The sequence below is a fragment of the Bufo gargarizans genome, chromosome 4, assembly GCF_014858855.1.
Source record: "Bufo gargarizans isolate SCDJY-AF-19 chromosome 4, ASM1485885v1, whole genome shotgun sequence".
NCBI lineage: Eukaryota > Metazoa > Chordata > Amphibia > Anura > Bufonidae > Bufo > Bufo gargarizans.
The window spans coordinates 489,844,704-489,863,479 of NC_058083.1; the positions used below are offsets into that span (position 1 = coordinate 489,844,704).

An 18,776-nucleotide genomic window follows, 5' to 3' on the forward strand; every position below is an offset into this window, starting at 1 on the left:
AAATTTCCCTGTAGGGTATATGGCTAATCCGCCTCTGCTGCTGCCTTCTCAAACAGCTGATCGGTGGGGGTCCCATTAGTCCGACCCCTGCCGATCAGATGCTGATGATCTATCCAGAGGATAGGTCATAAGTTAAAAAGAACTGCAGAACCCCTTTAATGACCAGGAGATGTGTTTCATATTTTCGTTGTCACCTACCAAGAGCTATAACTTTTTTTTTTTTTTATGTCTATGTAGCCGTGTGAGGGCTGTTTTTTGTCGGTACACATAACTTACTGATTAATTTTTAATAACTCTGTCTGGAAGCGAGATGAGAAAAAACAGCCATACCACCACTGAGTTTTTAGGTTATAAATTTTGTGCTTTCATTTTTTGACATAAATAACACAATAACTTTATTCTCTGGGCCAGTACAATTACATCAATACCAGATACATGTACTGTAGGTTTTTTTTTCTACTGCTTTTGCACAATAAAAAGCCTTTTTATTTTTACATTGCCACATCCCGAGACCCATAACTTTTTAAATTTTTCTTTATACAGCTGTGTGAGGGCTTTATTTTTGCGAGATGACTTGTTCATTGATCATTAATTTGGGGTACATAACTTTATTTTTATCGCTTTTTATTCCATTTTTTGTGGTGACTATGCAAAAAGCAGCAATTCTGGCATTTTATTCGTTGTTTTTTTTTGGTTTTTTTTACAGCGTTCACTTGGGGATAAATTACATGATAATTGTGAAGTACGGGTCTTTACAGACGTGGTGATACCAAATATGTGTAGGAGATTTTATTTTTGCAATTTTTTCCATTGAAAAGCATTTTTTCAATCCAAAAAAGCTGTATTTTTTACTTTCATTTTTTAAAAACTTTTTTAACCATTTAATAGTTCCACAAGGATCTTTTGATCGCTTCTAAAATAAATTCCTATAATGCAATGTATTTTAATGGAAAACGCTGAAGGCGGGCCCCAGCCTGCCTGCGCTGGCATCAGCACTTCGCAATCTCACTTACAGAGGGAGAGGGAGTCCACTCCCTCTGTAACTGCTTACATGCAGGGGGTGCCATTGCCCACAGCATCTAAGGCAGGCATCCTCAAACTGCGGCCCTCCAGCTGTTGCAAAACTACAATTCCCAGCATGCCTGAACAGCCTACAGGTATCAGCCTACAGCAGGGCATTGTGGGAGTTGCAGTTTTACAACAGCTGGAGGGCCGCATTTTGAGGATGCCTGATCTAAGGGGTTAAACAGTCAAGATTGTGCTCCTGCAGACAAGCTCCAGCTCTCCGCTGCACGGGAGATCCATGCATTGCTAAGACTGTGCCACGATAAAGGCGGGGACCGGACCTAAGGCCTCTTAGTGACCACGGCGTATGGGTGGCCACTTAGGGGTTAATGCTTTGAGTGCATAATAGTGCATAAGGTCTGTTGGTCTGATCAGTACATACAGATGTAACCAGCATTATTTTCACACCAGCTGCACCAGAATGGTCACTTTAATGAGATTTGTTGTATTCCTGTAATCTGTTTTTGTTGTGTTTAATGTGTTAAGCCCATTAAAATAATCGTAGTTACATCTGCATATGTTTATCAGACTATTTGGATGCTCACAGCGCTGAGCTGAGGGTGTCAGTATAGTGTTTTGTAGCCAGGAAGGTAGGAGAGGCAATAGATTGGGGACAATGATGACTGTAGAGAGTCTGCAATGAGTCTGGATGAGGATATGTGACAATGAAGGACATAAGGTTGTGGTCAGAGAGTGGGAGAGGAGAGTTAATAAAGTCAGAAACCAAGCAGAGCCAGAAGAACACTGGGTCAAGTGTGTTACCATATTTGTATCTAAAACTTAGAAAGTTGTAAAAGACCAAGAGAGGAAGGTTACAGAGAGAGAAGCTGGGAGGTAGATTGGGAGATTAGGCTGTGTATAGGCATGTTAAAGTTGCCCAAAATAAGAGTGTCACGATGGGGAGTGGGGGAACCCCCCCCCCCCCCGCACATTATAAAGGGATAAAGGATAGCTGCTAGGCCAGGAAGCCAGGAAAAGGGAAGCAGATCACCTCCTATAGCATCCCTAATCCTCTCCCTAACTCCTTACCATATGAGCGGACCTGGATGGTAGGACGGCTCATACCCTGGATACCTGAGGCCCTGAGTCGCCCTGTGAATCCCTCACAAAGGAGCTGAGGAGAGGCGCCCTGTTCTTCCAGGACATGGAAGAACGGGAGTCTCAAAAGGCCTAGTAGCAGGGAAAAGGAGAGACCATACACCGCAAGAGGAACGGCAGGTAAGAACACAAGACAACATACTTACCTGCCGAAGACTCTACGAATGGAACCCGTGCATACATACAGCAGCCCTAACACCAAACAGGATGCCATACAAGCAACTCACACAGGTATTTAGCACACCAGACTCCGCCAGGACCCCCATGCCGAAAGGTGCATTTTAGCCCCAGGCAGCGCTGCATCCAGGCTAGTGGTTCACCCCTCCGGGAAACCAACCCCGTTCCGGAGGAAACATCACACAGGGAAAACGTCTTGCATACATGCAGGGACAAACACCAACAACAGCCCAGACATGTAACAACAATCAAGATGTACAACACACCCTGAACGTAAACACACACCTAACATACAAGTTAGGTAGGGTATAAGGAGCATACAAAAGGAAGACAATTTATGTCCAACAAGGTGGCCCTCAAGAACAGGGCAGATTCACCCAGGAAAGGAGTTCCATCACCAAACAAGGGTGGAGTAACACTGCCCCCAGCCAGGAAGCCACAGATAAAGTCAAGCTAGTAGCCACACCCAGAACACACCTAAATCCCCACTAGCTAGAGAATGAACACCTCGCTCAGGGAGACACACCTTAAAGAGGTAATGCATGTGCAAGCCGACAACAACACGTTGCCACCGGCAACCTGTCTGCACAGCAACCGCGTCACGGTCAAACAACAATATGACCATGACAAAGAGTTGGTAATTTTGAGGACAGGAAGAGTGGAAGAAGGAGGAGACCATGTGAGATATGGGGCGACAGCCCAGAGCCAACTTTACCTTCAGTATGTTGCCTGGGCTTTCAGTACTATCACTATCAAACATATAGGGGATAGGTTTAAAAAAGGGAACCTTATGAAAAACGGCGCTGCTGCAGAAGACAGGACTTAGGTAGATAAAATAAAGTGGGTCTTTATTTGTATCGGTCTACGCGTTTCAGGGGCGGACTGCCCCCTTCATCAGGACAATATGTCCTGATGAAGGGGGCAGTCCACCCCTGAAACGCGTAGACCGATACAAATAAAGATCCACTTTATTTTATCTACCTGAGTCCTGTCTTCTGCAGCAGCGCCGTTTTTCATAAGGTTCACTTTTTTAAACCTATCCACTATTCTCCATACCCCGGATATCGTGCTCCACAAAAACGGGTAAGAACCTGGGCAGCAGCAGCAGTCATCCCCGCAAGCTGGATGGGCTTTTACCAGCACAAGCGATTCATAGGAGTTGTGACCCATCACAACCCAATACGGTAAGCACAATCAGTGCATTGTTGTTTTTAATACTATAATACGGTTCTACACACGATGCGCTGCCTCCTGTCTCTCCCCCTTTTTTACATATCAAACATACAGGAGAATACAGCACTACAAACCAATTACATCCAGTAATGTCTTCTTTCATGTAGACACTCTCTTTCCTCATCTTCTTCATTAGGACCAGACCGTCAAGATGATTTCTTTTAGTAATGACTTGTCTCTGCATATTTTGTCACATGGACAGTGCCTCAAGTAATATCCATATCTTGCCCCCAGTAATGTCCCCCACAGTGTCACCAATAATGTCCTCCACAATGTCCCCAGTAATGCCCCCTATAGTGCCCCCCACAGTGCCCCCAGTAATGTCTTCCACAGTGTCACCAGTAGTGACCCCCTATAGTACCCCCAGTAAAATCCCCCACAGTGCCCACTTGGCCACTAGCGTAGGCTTGAGACCTTTGAAGGTGAACAGCGGTGCAGTTCACTGTTGACTACCATCAGCACCCATACCCCGCTACGCTATTCATTGGCAGTTGAGGAGATTGTGACACATTGGGATGGTTGCACAAGTAATTTTTTGTGAAAACCTCCATGTTTTTTGTTTTTTAACAAAAAAATAAAAAAAATGTCAGAGCCGGGTGTTACATGCTCGCCAATAGGAAATTAGAAAACACATTAAAAACAGTATGGTTTTTATAGTGGCGTTATAAGACAGTTTGCCTTGGTGTTTTTTTCACATCAACCCCTGCTCTTTGTGTGGTGTTTTTTTAGGTGTTTCCCTATAGACATCTTTATAGTAACACTAGCAGAAGGACCCGGCTTCGCACGGGTTTATTTAATCTATTTTATTTAATGTTTGTGTGTCGTTAAAAGATATCGACAGTATCCCCCATAACAGTGACCTCTACAGCACCACGCTCCTTGAACAGTGAACTCTACAGTCCCCCACCCCTTAACACTGACCCCCCCCCCCCCAACTGTGCCACGCCACTTTAAAATGGGACCTCCACAGGAGCCCACCCCCTTAACTTTGACCTTCACAGCAGCAGCCCGCCCATTTAACATTGAGTTTCACAGCACCCCACTTCCTTGACAGTGACCTCCTTAGGGGCCCGCCCCCTTAACAGTGACCTCAAAGTACCGTGCTGCCTTAACAGTGACCTCAACAGCAGTTGACCCTTTAATAGTGGCCCCTGCCCCCTTAACAGTGACCTCCACAGTGTCCGCCCCTTTAACAGTGATCTCCACAGCGGCCTGCCCCTTTAACAGTAACAGCCACAGTGCCCTGCCCCTTTCATGCTAGGGCTACACGACGACATATGTCGCGCAACATTTTGTCTCAACAGTTTTTTATAATGATAGGCTATGGTGTCGCACTGCAACATGTGACAGGCTGCGACTGCGACACGACAGTTGCAAAAAATCTGTTTCAAGATGTCACATATCGCAGTGCAACACCATAGACTTATATCATTATAAAAATTGCTGCGCGACACATGTAGCAGTGTAGTTGTGCCCTATGTGCCATGCAGCCCTAGCCTAAAGTTAACCTACAGCAGTGAAGAAAAATGGCTGGGTTGTTATGGAAACCTGGAGTAAAACTGTGTGTATGTGGAGACTAAGGGCCTACGAGCTTCTATTGGCTGATAAGGGACATGTGACCATGTGTATGGCAGTTGGGATATGAAGAGAAAGATTTACAGGCTTGTATTGGCTAATGCAGGTCATTTTTTTGGGAATATCTCAGGAACGGTACGTCCTAGAGAGGTTTGACCCCCCCCCCCCCACAACATTTCTTTCCAGGTAGCAAGGTATGTGTACAGTCGTGGCCAAAAGTTTTGAGAATGACACAAATATTTGTTTTCACAAAGTTTGCAGCTAAACTGCTTTTAGATCTTTGTTTCAGTTGTTTCTGTGATGTAGTGAAATATAATTACACGCACTTCATACGTTTCAAAGGCTTTTATCGACAATTACATGACATTTATGCAAAGAGTCAGTATTTGCAGTGTTGGCCCTTCTTTTTCAGGACCTCTGCAATTCGACTGGGCATGCTCTCAATCAACTTCTGGGCTAATTCCTGACTGATAGCAACCCATTCTTTCATAATATCTTCTTGGAGTTTGTCAGAATTAGTGGGTTTTTGTTTGTCCACCCGCCTCTTGAGGATTGACCACAAGTTCTCAATGGGATTAAGATCTGGGGAGTTTCCAGGCCATGGACCCAAAATGTCAATGTTTTGGTCCCCTAGCCACTTAGTTATCACTTTTGCCTTATGGCACGGTGATCCATCGTGCTGGAAAATGCATTGTTCTTCACCAAACTGTTGTTGGATTGTTGGAAGAAGTGGCTGTTGGAGGGTGTTTTGGTACCATTCTTTATTCATGGCTGTGTTTTGGGGCAAAATTGTGAGTGAGCCCACTCCCTTGGATGAGAAGCAACCCCACACATGAATGGTCTCAGGATGATTTGTTGGCATGACACAGGACTGATGGTAGCGCTCACCTTTTCTTCTCCGGACAAGCCTTTTTCCTGATGCCCCAAACAATCGGAAAGAGTCTTCATCGGAGAATATGACTTTACCCCAGTCCTCAGCAGTCCATTCACCATATTTTCTGCAGAAGATCAATCTGTCCCTGATGTTTTTTTTGGAGAGAAGTGGCTTCTTTGCTGCCCTTTTTGACACCAGGCCATCTTCCAAAAGTCTTTGCCTCACTGTGCGTGCAGATACGCTCACACCTGCCTGCTGTCATTCCTGAGCAAGCTCTGCACTGGTGGCACTCCAATCCCGCAAATGAATCCTCTTTAGGAGATGATCCTGGCGCTTGCTGGACTTTCTTGGATGCCCTGAAGCCTTCTTAACAAGAATTGAACCTCTTTCCTTGAAGTTCTTGATGATCCTATAAATTGTTGATTGAGGTGCAATCTTAGTAGCCACAATATCCTTGCCTGTGAAGCCATTTTTATGCAAAGCAATGATGGCTGCATGCGTTTCTTTGCAGGTCACCATGGTTAACATTGGAAGAACAATGATTTCAAGCATCACCCTCCTTTTAACAGGTCAAGTCTGCCATTTTAACCCAATCAGCCTGACATAATGATCTCCAGCCTTGTGCTCGTCAACATTCTCACCTGAGTTAACAAGACGATTACTGAAATGATCTCAGCAGGTCCTTTAATGACAGCAATAAAATGCAGTGGAAAGTTTTTTTGGGATTAAGTTAATTTTCATGGCAAAGGACTATGCAATTCATCTGATCACTCTTCATAACATTCTGGAGTATATGCAAAATGCTATTATAAAAACTTAAGCAGCAACTTTTTCAATTTTCAATATTTATGTAATTCTCAAAACTTTTAGCCACGACTGTATACTAAGTTTCATTGAAATCGATGGTTGCGTTTTTGAGTGATCGCGGAACATACATACACACAGATATACATCCTTCTTTATATATATAGATAGTGATTTCGTTTATAAGGCTGAAAAAAGACATCTGTACATCTAGTTCAGGCTGTTATCCTGCAAGTTGATCCAGAAAGGATAGGAACAAGTAAGTCTGAAAATAAGGTAAACAAAATGTGACTAAAAAATGCCACCCCCCCCCCCCCCCCTAAAAAAAAAGGTTTGCAATAAAACAAATTAATTTCACAGCATTTCTGCACAGTAATTTCTCAGAATTTCTGTACAGTCATTTCTCAGAATTTCTGTACAATAAATAAAACAAACTTGAAAAAAAATTGTGATTTACTGCTCAGCCCGTTCTGTCAGTGTTACTGTAACCCTCTCATTTTTCGCACATTAGGAAACTTTTCAGAAATGGATTTGAAGAAATACAGAATTATGCATTCAATGGTACTAAGCTGGATCAATTGTAAGTATAATTATTTCTCTCTGCACAGACTGCAAATGGAAGTCCGTAGAGTCATTTACTAATATTATATACTAGATCCTTGACATTTGAGGGGTTTCCTGAGATCAGGAACCCCTGTTCATATGGGCATGCAGGGTTGTAGAAGTAAAAAAAAAAGACTTAACCGGTCACTGGCGGTCCAGCGCCGAGCTCCCTTCTCCTCTGCTGCTGGTCCCTGCTGGACAGAGTGTGAAGTGCCATCCACACGCATGCCACAGCCGACGGCCAATTGGTAGCCTCAAAGGTGAAGTGTACAGATGAAGCAAGACCCAAAGGAGCCAGAGTGGAGGATGGGAGTGGTAGTGGCTCTAGCTCTCACAGTCAATAATAGTGACTTGTCTTACACCATGGCTCTCTAGCACTATGCAGTGAATTGTGGGCACACCCTTTCTTTCCTCAGGGTACAGCCTGATTCTTGGGCTCCTGTCTGATGGTAATTGGGGTGCCCATGATCTTGTTTGCATGGGTATGTAGAGTGCAATGGGCAGCATATGGTGTAGGAGTCAGAAAACCAGTTTAGAAGTAGAAGAAAAAACATCTATATTTACTCAAATGCAAAATGGGAGTTGTAGTACATCCAACTAAAGCAGACATAGTTCCAACTGTACTCAGTGCAATTCTCTCCCAAATAACGATGTATGGATTTAGGCATAAGTGGAAGTTATGGCCCTCTATCTTGCTAAAGTCTCTCACAGTGAAATCTATGGCTCACAACAGTGCCTTGGCAATAATGACCACTGTGGGATACAGGGTTTTTTAAGGCCAGTTCTCCTGGATCTTCCCCTCTTTCTCTCTTTCTGTAGATCTTGCAGAGATCTATGAGTCTCTGAAGCTTTCTGGGCCTGAGAAGAGGGAGCACACTCCTTTCTCTGAACTCTCACTCTTAGGGCTCATGCACACAACCGTATGTATTTTGCGGTCCGCAAAAAATACGGATGACGTCTGTGTGCATTCCGTATTTTGCGGAAACTGAACAGCTGGCCCCTAATAGAACAGTCCTATGCTTGTCCGTAATGTTGACAATAATAGGACATATTCTATTTTTTTGCGGAACGGATATACGGCCATGGAATGCACATGGAGTAACTTCCATTTTTTTTGCAGACCCATTGAAATAAATGGTTCTACAAAAAAATTGCATGAGCCCTTAACAACTACCAAACTAAGGTGGAGCTAGCCACCGCCTAGAGTACTGCAAGGGCTGAGCCAGTATTATTAACCCTGGTTGTGCCATCCATACTTGGCTAGTCTGGGTATAATACCTTATATAACATTACATAACAAACCATTTGCAGATACCTCCTGCTCTGGGGTACTGTACAGACACAGCAAGCGACCGCTGCGGCCAATGAAGCCATTGATTTTTCCAGCAGTGGTAACATGCATGTAGATGGCACATCACCATTCTGGTCCAAAGAGGACCAGAAGTGGAGGAGAAGGGAGCTTGGTGCAGGAATTAGAGCACCAGAGACAACAGATTTTTTTTTTATCACTGCACCCTGTATGCACATATAAAAAAGGGTTTCCAATCTCAGAGTATCAGAGTATATTTTTAAAAGATAAGTATATTTTAAATATAAGACAGTATCGAAATTTAGAAACATAAGAATGAGGCTGTGTTTCCAAATTGAGGTTCTCTGCAGTCTTTGAAGCCAAAGCCAAAAACTATTTTAAAAAGAATTAGAAACCTTATGTGTCCGCATTTTATGATCAACTCTTGGCTTTAGATTCAAAAACGGCACCAAAAAAAAAAATATGAACTTGGAAACCCAGCCATAGGTCTCATGCACACGACTGTATTTGTGGTTCGCATCCAATCCGCATTTTTAGCCGTTCAGACGCGCACCCATTAATTTCTATGGGGCCGCAAGCAATGCAGACAGCACACATAGGGATCTGCTGTTTGCTGACCACAAAATACATACGGTTGTGTGAATGAGGTCTTAGGCAGGAATTATATCCTCATGAAATTAATTGCTGCAAGCAGCCAAAATCCTGCGCTCCCACAGCAAACAATGAAAACATGATTTTGCTGGTAATACTTTGTGTTTTATGCACAAATCCGTTGGCCACCATGTGTGGGGTTGTGGATGCATACTGCATATCTGAGTATGAATTATTACTAATTATCACTAAAAGCTTGACATAACTAAAAGCGCGTAAGCTGCGGAGACTGCTGTGGGGGATTTGATTTCCCTGCGGCTGCACTGCTATACAGTAGCTGGAAATTGCTCCTGCTCGTACAGTACATTAGAGAATTGCATACCTTATATATTAACTTCTACACAGCTGAGCCATTTTTTTTATTTATAATAGCCAAAAGCAGGAATATCTTAAAATGTCTCAGCAAAGTCTGATTGTTGATCGTTTTTATCCGTGAACAATTTTTATTACTTTTTATATAAAAGTTTCTGCACATTCAATTTGTTTTAAATTTGTTTACAAATTATTTAATTATCATAAAAATGTCCTAATAAAAAAATGGCTAAAATTGTGCATATATTGTATATCAATAAATGCCCCTGAAAAAATTAATTTCCTTCATGTCAATAAAATATAACTTTCAGGCTTACATTTTTGTGAACTATATAAATAAACTTTAAAGAGGACCTTTCACCAGAATAAAACTTCTAAACTAACTATACAGACATGTAGAGCGGCACCCAGGGACCCCCCTGCACTTACTGTTATACCTGGGCGCCGCTCCGTTCTCCCGTTATTGCCTCCGGTATCTTCATAGTTAGGCTCCACCCAGGGGAACCTGCCGTCGGCTCATTCTCCCATGCTGTAGCGCTGGCCAATCACAGCGCTCAGCTCATAGCCTGAGAGAGAAAAAAGCCTCTCAGGTTATGAGCTGAGCGCTGTGATTGGCCAGCGCTGCAGCATGGGAGAAGGAGGCGCCGGCAGGTTCCACTGGGTGGAGCCTAACTATGAAGATACTGGAGGCTATACTGGGAGAACGGAGCGGCGCCCAGGTATAACAGTAAGTGCAGGGGGGTCCCTGGGTGCCGCTCTACATGTCTGTATAGTTAGTTTAGAAGTTTTATTCTGGCGAAAGGTCCTCTTTAAGACCTCATGCACACGGCTGTAAGTGCTTTGCGGTCCACAAATCGAAGATGCACAAAACACGGATCCCAGCCATGTGCATGCAGGCATATTTTTTTTTCACTTCAATAGAAATGTCCTAACCTTGTCTTCAAAACGGACAAAAATAGGACATATTGCATCTTTTTGCGGGGCCATGGAATGGACGTGCGGATGTGGACAGCACGCGGTGTGTAATAAAATGAATGGGTATGCATCCGATCAACAAAAAAATTGGCTCTGATGTGGATGGAATATACGGTCATCTGCATGAGCCCTAAAGTAACATCCGGCTGCATAAAAAACTGCAGTTAAAGAGGACCTTTCATCGGTCCAAACATTGTGAACTAAGTATCCTGACATATACAGCGGCGCCCAGGGATCGCACTGCACTTACTATTATCCCTGGGCGCCGCTCCGTTCTCCCGTTATGTCCTCCGGTATGTTCGGGGACTTGGTTATAGTAGGCGGAGTCTGCCCTTGTTCTGCTGGGCGTCTCCTCCTCCTAGGCTGTAGCGCTGGCCAATCGCAGTGCAGAGCTCACAGCCTGGGAGAAAAAACCTCCCAGGCTGTGAGCTCTGCACTGCGATTGGCCAGCGCTACAGCCTAGGAGAAGGAGACGCCCAGCAGAACAAGGGTAGACTCCGCCTACTATAACCAAGTCCCCTAAGTCTCCGCCTACTATAATCAAGTCCCCGAACATACCGGAGGACATAACGGGAGAAGGGAGCGGCGCCCAGGGATAATAGTAGGTGCAGTGAGACCCCTGGGCGCCGCTGTATATGGCATGATACTTAGTTCACAATGTTTGGACCGATGAAAGGTCCTCTTTAAAAGATGGCACAAGAAAAAAGCTACAAAAAAATCCCCCAAAAATTAAATTAGGTGGAAAGTTTCAGTCAATTTTTTTTTTTCATTTTTCATTCCACTGACTGAAAGTGGTCAGAACTGTTATAGTCCAAGAAAACATGCAAATACAAGACTGGCGATTTCTACGCTGGTCTTAATAGTATCTGTGCTGCTGGAGGAAGCGCCAAAGTTATGTGGAAGTGCAGGCCTCTACATAACTTTGTCGCTTCCTCCGGCAGGATATGCGATTATCTAAACTCTATACCAGCTCCCTTGCTGACGTAGATTTTAGTCAAAAACATACAAAATGATGAATGAGATGGACCTTGCTCGCCCTCCCTCTTGCCTTCTCATGCCACACTCCTCCAACCCTTTTCATAGACCTGTCAGTGCCGTGAGTGGTGAAAATGTGCAGATTTTGCTAAATGGCTTGCGACAAACTCTGCGACCGCATACGCCACAAAAGTGACATATATCACTTGATAAATGGGTCTCAAAGTTCCTGCCTATAGTCATTTCCCATCACGCTGACGCGTTCTCAAGGCCTGCTAAGATACTGCACAGCCATGCTTTTATCCCCACCCAGATGTCAAGGCAAACGGTGTCATCATATTCAATGTTACATAACAAGCAATAGATGCTTACAGTAAGGCCTCGTTCACATTTCCGTTTTGTTTTTCACTGACGTGGGCTGTCCGCATTTTCCACGGACAGCACACGTAGTCCATTGATTTAAATGTGTCTGTTTACATTTCAGTATTCTTTTACTGACCGTGGTTCAAAAAAATCACGGGGGCATGCACTACTTTGATCCATGACGCGGAACAAGCTCGCCCATTGAAGTCTATGGGTCCGTGAAAATTATGGACACACCACGGATGGCATGTTGTGTCCGTTTTTCACTGAAGACTAATAGGAGATTCTTTGGAAATTAGGAAGGTTGAAAAACGCCACTAGAAAAAAAATCCTGTTTGTCCTGCATTTAATATTTCTGACAGGTTTAGACGCAGCCTGAAAAAACGCTGCAAATATTCCAGCCACCAAAAAGCACAAAACCCCTAAAAAATGCCAGAAAAACTTATGTGTAACATTTTACCAAACTTTCCCGTTCCTTAACCCCCTCCGATTCAGCAATGCCACTCTATCATCTTACCGGGCTGCAGCCAGTGATGTATTGTTTTGCTGCAATGGTCATGTCCCATATACTGCTGCAGCCATGCACTGACCTCAGCAGGTGTACGTCACAAGACCACTCATGCCAGTGATTGACAGGAATGTCAGCCAAACAATAACTCACTCGATGCAGACCGGGATCAGGGCTGGCGTTAGGGGAGGCAAACTGGGCAATTGCCCAGGGCCCCCTTTCCGAAAGGGGCCCCTGCTGTTTCTCTAACATGCTGCAGCAGTCTGCTGATGTCCACCCCGCACAATCTCCCCTTCTCACCTGACCTAGGTGACTGAAAAGCATTAGAATCCTACTGCCACAGACCGTCATAAGGATGTTCTGTGTGGGCAGAGCTAACATAGCCCAGCCGCATCATTTGTCTGCACTTTCTCCAGGCAGCAAAGCCCAAACCAGATTGTGATGACTGGGCCTGTTACTGCATCCGTTCCCCATGCTCTGACCTCAGCTGCTGGACTACAGTAGCTCCCAGGACCCTGTCTTATCATAGCACCTGGCCTGTTCCCTCTCCAGCTGGTAAGTCCATGCAGACACATGCAGCAGTGTCTGTGGAGGAGGAGGGTGTAGGTGTCACGGATGATGTTGCAGAAAGCTGGAACTTATAAATAAACATCCGACTGGCTTGATCCCAAACTAAGGAGCATATGGGTGAGCCCTATAAAACCCCTAGAGCTCTCCCTGACTGCTATGCCCATGCAAGGGTCTTTATGGTAGACGATTGCATGCCCACATACCTAATACTGTGTGACACGTGAAAACCCTATAATAGTGAGGGGACACGGCCACCGGCTCCCTGCACTTAATACGGACAGAGTCAGGGTCATCTAGAATCAAGTCAGCAAGGAAACACAAATAAAGGAAAAAGACTTATCTGAGGAAACAGCAGCAGCAGCCTCCAGCAGTGAACACCTTATCCAGGAAGTAGTATAAACCGCAAAGTGAGGCAGTATGGGAGGGAATATAAAGGGAGACAATTAGTTTAAATAGGTGACACCTGGGAGAAGGAAAGGAGATGACAAAGTGAAACAAAAAAAAAAGAACGTCATGCAAGAGGTAGAGAACCCCCCCCTGTGAGCTCCCTTTGCCACCTCTCTTCGCTGTGTGCGCTGCCTGTGCCCATCTGTGTGGGCTGCCTGTGCCATATGTGTGGGCTGCCTGTGTTTCCTGTGCTCCTAATGTGTGCCCCATGTGTGTGTTGTCTGTGTTCCCTATGTAAGCTCCCTGTGCCCCCTGTGTGCACTCCCTGGGCCCCCACTATGTGAGTTGTGTGTGCTCCCTGTTTCCGTTGTGTCCCCTATGTGAGTTTCCTGTGTCCCCTGTGCTCACGGTGTGTGCCCCATGTGTGTGCTGTCTGTGTTCCCTTTGTAAGCTTCCTGTGCCCCCTGCATCAGCTCTTTATGCAATGACCAGGAACAGGGTACGCTGACGCCACTTTAATGTAGTGGCCGGGTCAGGTGGATAATATATTCTGCATTTGTTCGTGACGCCAATTGCGGCGTACGCAGGGAACTATCCCAGGTCCCTTCCAAGGTGTTTTAATGCATGTCCCAGATTAGGAATGCCAGAGTGGTGTAATGGCCTATAAATTCTCTGTAGGATAGTGATAATTAGCTATAGGGGGTGCAGAGGTAGCAGTCGCTACCGGGCCCAGGAGCCTGAAGGGGCCCAAAGACACTTGTGCCGCATAAGAAGACACACAAAGCACTGAGGGAGGGGGGGCCCAAGCTGAACTCTTGCATCGGGGCCCATGAGACTTTAGTTATGCCCCTGCCCCCCCCCCCAATACCCCCAAATACTATCCTGAAGAAACATTACTGCCCCCATAGTAATAGTGCTCCTCATAGTCCCACCAATAGTAATTCCCTTCTAGAATGCCCTCATTAGTAACGCTGCCCCAACCGTGATAATGCTCCTCAACAATGCCCCCATTATTAGAAGAGCCCTCCCATATTAATAATACCCTCACAGAGTCCCCAGTAGAAATAAGCCCCCCTATTGTTCCCCCAGTGGTAATAAAGCTCCCTACAGACCCCTCAGTAGTAATAAGGCCCCCACAGTGCGCTTAGTAGAAATAAGGCAGATCTAAAAGACCCTCCTATAGAACCTCCAGTAGTAATAAGACCGCCTATAATGTCCCCTGGATCTGCAGTGCCCCCTGCAGTTATAATCCTCCCTCCACCATACAGTCCCATGTAAATAACATCACCTCCTCCCCAGCCGCCTCCAACGCACAATCCAATGTAAACATCACCCCCTAAGGCTACTTTCACACTTGCGTTCGTGCGGATCTGTCCTGTACTTGTACAGGACGGATCCGCACCGATAATACAAACGAATGCATCCGTTCAGGACCGATTCGTTGGTATTAGATTTAAATTTCTAGGTCCCAATACGGCTCCATCCTGACTTACATTGAAAGTCAATGGGGAACGGATCTGTTTACAATTGCACCATTCTGTGTCAATGCAAAGGGATCCGTCCCCATTGACTTACATTGTAAGTCAGGACGGATCCGTTTGGCTCCGCAAGGCCATGCGGACACAAAAACGCTGCTTGCAGCATTTTTGGGCCCGCCTCCAAAATGGAACAGGGGGGCTGTACGGAGCCGAACGAATGCATTCTGAATGGATCCGCATCCATTCAGAATGCTTTGGGGTTAAACTGATGCATTTGGGGCTGCTTGTGAGAGCCTTGAAACAGATCTCACAAGCAGATCCCCAAACGCAAGTGTGAACGTAGCCTAAACATTAAGTCCCGTGTACATAAACATCATTCCCCCCATCATCCACTTTCAAAATACAGTCCCATGTAAATAACATCACTCCCTCCCCCAGCCACCTCAAGCACACAGTTCCATGTCAATAACATCCCTCCCTTCAGCCCTAACATACATCCGAGTTAAATAACTACAACTCCCAGCATTGCTCTGCCTCTCCCTTCACTTACCTTTTCTCATGTACAGACATCACCGTTAGGCTCCTTCTCCTCTTCACTCCAGTCCAATCCTGCACAGGTCACATGATGGTGACATCATCCAGGTCATCCTATCACAGCCTGTTTTGCTGATCACATGACCTGTGATGTCACCACAGGTCCTTCATCTCTTCCCAGTGTATTAGAATTAATTGTATTGCCGTTCTGTGTACGGCAATACAGTTGCATCTAGCAGGCAGGACATTCGGGGCATGGGACAAAACATCCGGGGCCCAGGCCCAGAATGTTTTAACTTAGCGACGCCCCTGGGCACGGTGTCTCCTACCTGGGTACGGCTGGACTCCTGTCTTCCTGGCTCACTTGCAATAAATTTAAGTGTAGTGATAGTAGGAGTAATAGAGGATTTTTGCAAAAGAACTGATGTCCAGACCTTTAGATGAAGATCAAACGTTTCATTACTTGAAATAACTTGCATCCAAACAGTATACAGCTTTGGTCTCTTGTTTCCAGCAGGTTTTGGCAATGATTGGCAGGAATGTGTGCTTCTGCTTTAAATGTGACCTCTGCTGTGTGGGGAACAGACTAGCTGAGGAGGGAATAGCTTTTCCTAGGTCTCTGGACTTATCTCTCAGATGGATTCTCAGGAGATGCTTTCTTCCTGGAATTCTGGAGGTTATCTGTAGTTTTCTACTTTTCTCATCCAGCTGAGCTGAAGGTGCTCAGACTTGGAATATGGCCAAGTCTCAGCCGAGACCAGGTCCTTGCTGTCTTCCCTATGCAGGGAAACTCCTCACACACACCCTACCCCTAGCAGGGGCTGGGCTACACTCACTCTCTTTCTTCTCCACCCATGCTGCAGGATGTGGGAACTGCCCACTTTGCTCACAGCGTGGGAGCTAAGCTGGAGTAATCCATTCCAGCCTAGATTCACTAAACACTAAACTGTATTTGCCAATGAGTTGCTGCCACCTACTGGTATCCAGGCAAATTACAGGAACAATAACATTTAACACAGTTTTATATGCACGTTTGTGGAAGACATATCTGATGACAGTATAATGGCTCTTAGTGTAGTAACACAACTCTGGCGTGTCCTGACTCCAGTATGAGCTAGGTCTGCAGCACTTTTAGGATACCAATAAACAGTGTGCTTGTGTGGTGCTTGTGAAGTGGCCGTGCAGCGTTCAACTACCACATGGCTGTCTGGGCCATAGAGGGCTCTAGTTAAACTAATGAAGACAGCATAGTTTAGGTGGTCTGCATTGTTAATGGGGGGAGGGGGGCGTAAAGATTAAGAATCTGAGTCCAAATTAGCAGTATCTTTTTATTTTTCCAGTACTTGGGGGGAGCAGACAAGGGCTGCTAATAAGGGCATCTGTAAAGCTTTGTCACACATTGTGGCTGTATTACAGCCAGATCTTCCATAACAGTGTCATCCACAGATCCCCTATAACAGTGTCATCCACAGATCCCCCATAACAGTGTCATCAACAGATCCCCCATAACAGTGTCATCAACAGATCCCCCATAAAAGTGTCATCCACAGATCCCCCATAACAGTGTCATCAACCGATCCCCCATACGTGTGTCATCCACAGATCCCCCATACGTGTGTCATCCACAGATTCCCCCATACGTGTGTCATCCACAGATTTCCCCATACGTGTGTCATCCACAGATTTCCCCATACGTGTGTCATCCACAGATTTCCCCCATACGTGTGTCATCCACAGATTCCTCCATACGTGTGTCATCCACAGATTCCCCCATACGTGTGTCATCCACAGATTCCCCCATACGTGTGTCATCCACAGATTCCCCTATACGTGTGTCATCCACAGATTCCCCCATACGTGTGTCATCCACAGATTCCCCCATACGTGTGTCATCCACAGATTCCCCCATACGTGTGTCATCCACAGATTCCCCCATACGTGTGTCATCCACAGATTCCCCCATACGTGTGTCATCCACAGATTCCCCCATACGTGTGTCATCCACAGATTCCCCCATACGTGTGTCATCCACAGATTCCCCCATACGTGTGTCATCCACAGATTCCCCCATACGTGTGTCATCCACAGATTCCACCATACGTGTGTCAGGCCTCTTACACACAAATGTATTTTTTTTCCGTTTGTGTTCCATTTGTTCCGCATACAGACCCATATGGTACTCCATATGCCTTCCGTTTCCGTATTTCTGTTTTTCCATTCCGTTCAAAGATAGAACATGTTCTATTATTTTCCGCGTAATGGACAAGGATAGTACTGTTCTATCAGGGGCCAGCTTTTCCGTTCCGCAAAAAACGGAATGCACACGGACGTTATCCGTATTTTTTGCGGATCCGTTTTTTGTGGACCGCAAAATACTGAAAAAGCGATACGGTCATGTGCAATAGGCCTTATTCACAGATTTCCCCCATACGTGTGTCATCCACGGATCCCCATACGTGTGTCATCCACGGATCCCCCATACGTGTGTTATCCACGGATCCACCATACGCGTGTCATACACGGATCCCCCATATGTGTGTCATCCACGAATCCCCCATAACAGTGTGTCATCCACGGATCCCCCATAACAGTGTGTCATCCACGGCTTGGATGCGGACCCATTCACTTCAACGGGGCCGCAAAAGTTGTTCCGTTCCGTGGCCCCGCCCAAAAAATATAACATGTCCTATTCTTGTCCGTGCTTTGCGGACAAAAATAGGCAGTTATATTAAAGGCTGTCAGTGCCGTTCCGCAAATTGTGGAACGCACATGGACGCCATCCGTGTTTTGCGGATCCGCAGTTTGCGGACTGCAAAAAAAGGAATGGTCGAGTGCATGTAGCCTAATAGCCGCACATGTCTATCCTTTCCACTTTAAGGGTAAATTCACAAGTGACTAAAAATCCAGCAGAAAAATCCGCTGCATTTTTTGCTGCGCTCCCACAGCAGAAAACGCTAAAAAAAACTGCATGTATTATATACACGTTTTGTTGTGGAAATTCTCATCCACTTTCCTGGTGCTGTACAACGCTGAAATCTGCGACAGCAAATCCCCAATCAGTCACGTGTGAATCCAGCCAAAGACCACCTGCACGCGAGCGTATTGTATTTTCTTTCCGTGTCTATTCCGTTTTTTTTGCGGACCTTATGTGGAACAATTTATTTCAATGGGTCTGCAAAAAAACGGAAGTTACTCCGTGTGCATTCCGTTTCCGCATATCCATTTTTCCATTCCGCCAAAAAATAGAACATGTCCTAGTATTGTGCGCGTTACAGACAAGGATAG

The 18,776-nt window shown here is 45.4% G+C and overlaps 1 protein-coding gene across 1 annotated transcript in view; it reads left to right on the top strand.

The window, feature by feature from the left end:
* The window catches only part of LHCGR (luteinizing hormone/choriogonadotropin receptor), a 269,250-nt gene that overhangs the window by 148,874 nt on the left and 101,600 nt on the right, over nt 1–18,776 (top strand). Inside the window, exon 7 of the mRNA XM_044290871.1 lies at nt 7,338–7,406. Coding sequence (XP_044146806.1) covers nt 7,338–7,406 — 69 coding nt within the window. The remainder of the gene's footprint in view (nt 1–7,337; nt 7,407–18,776) is intronic.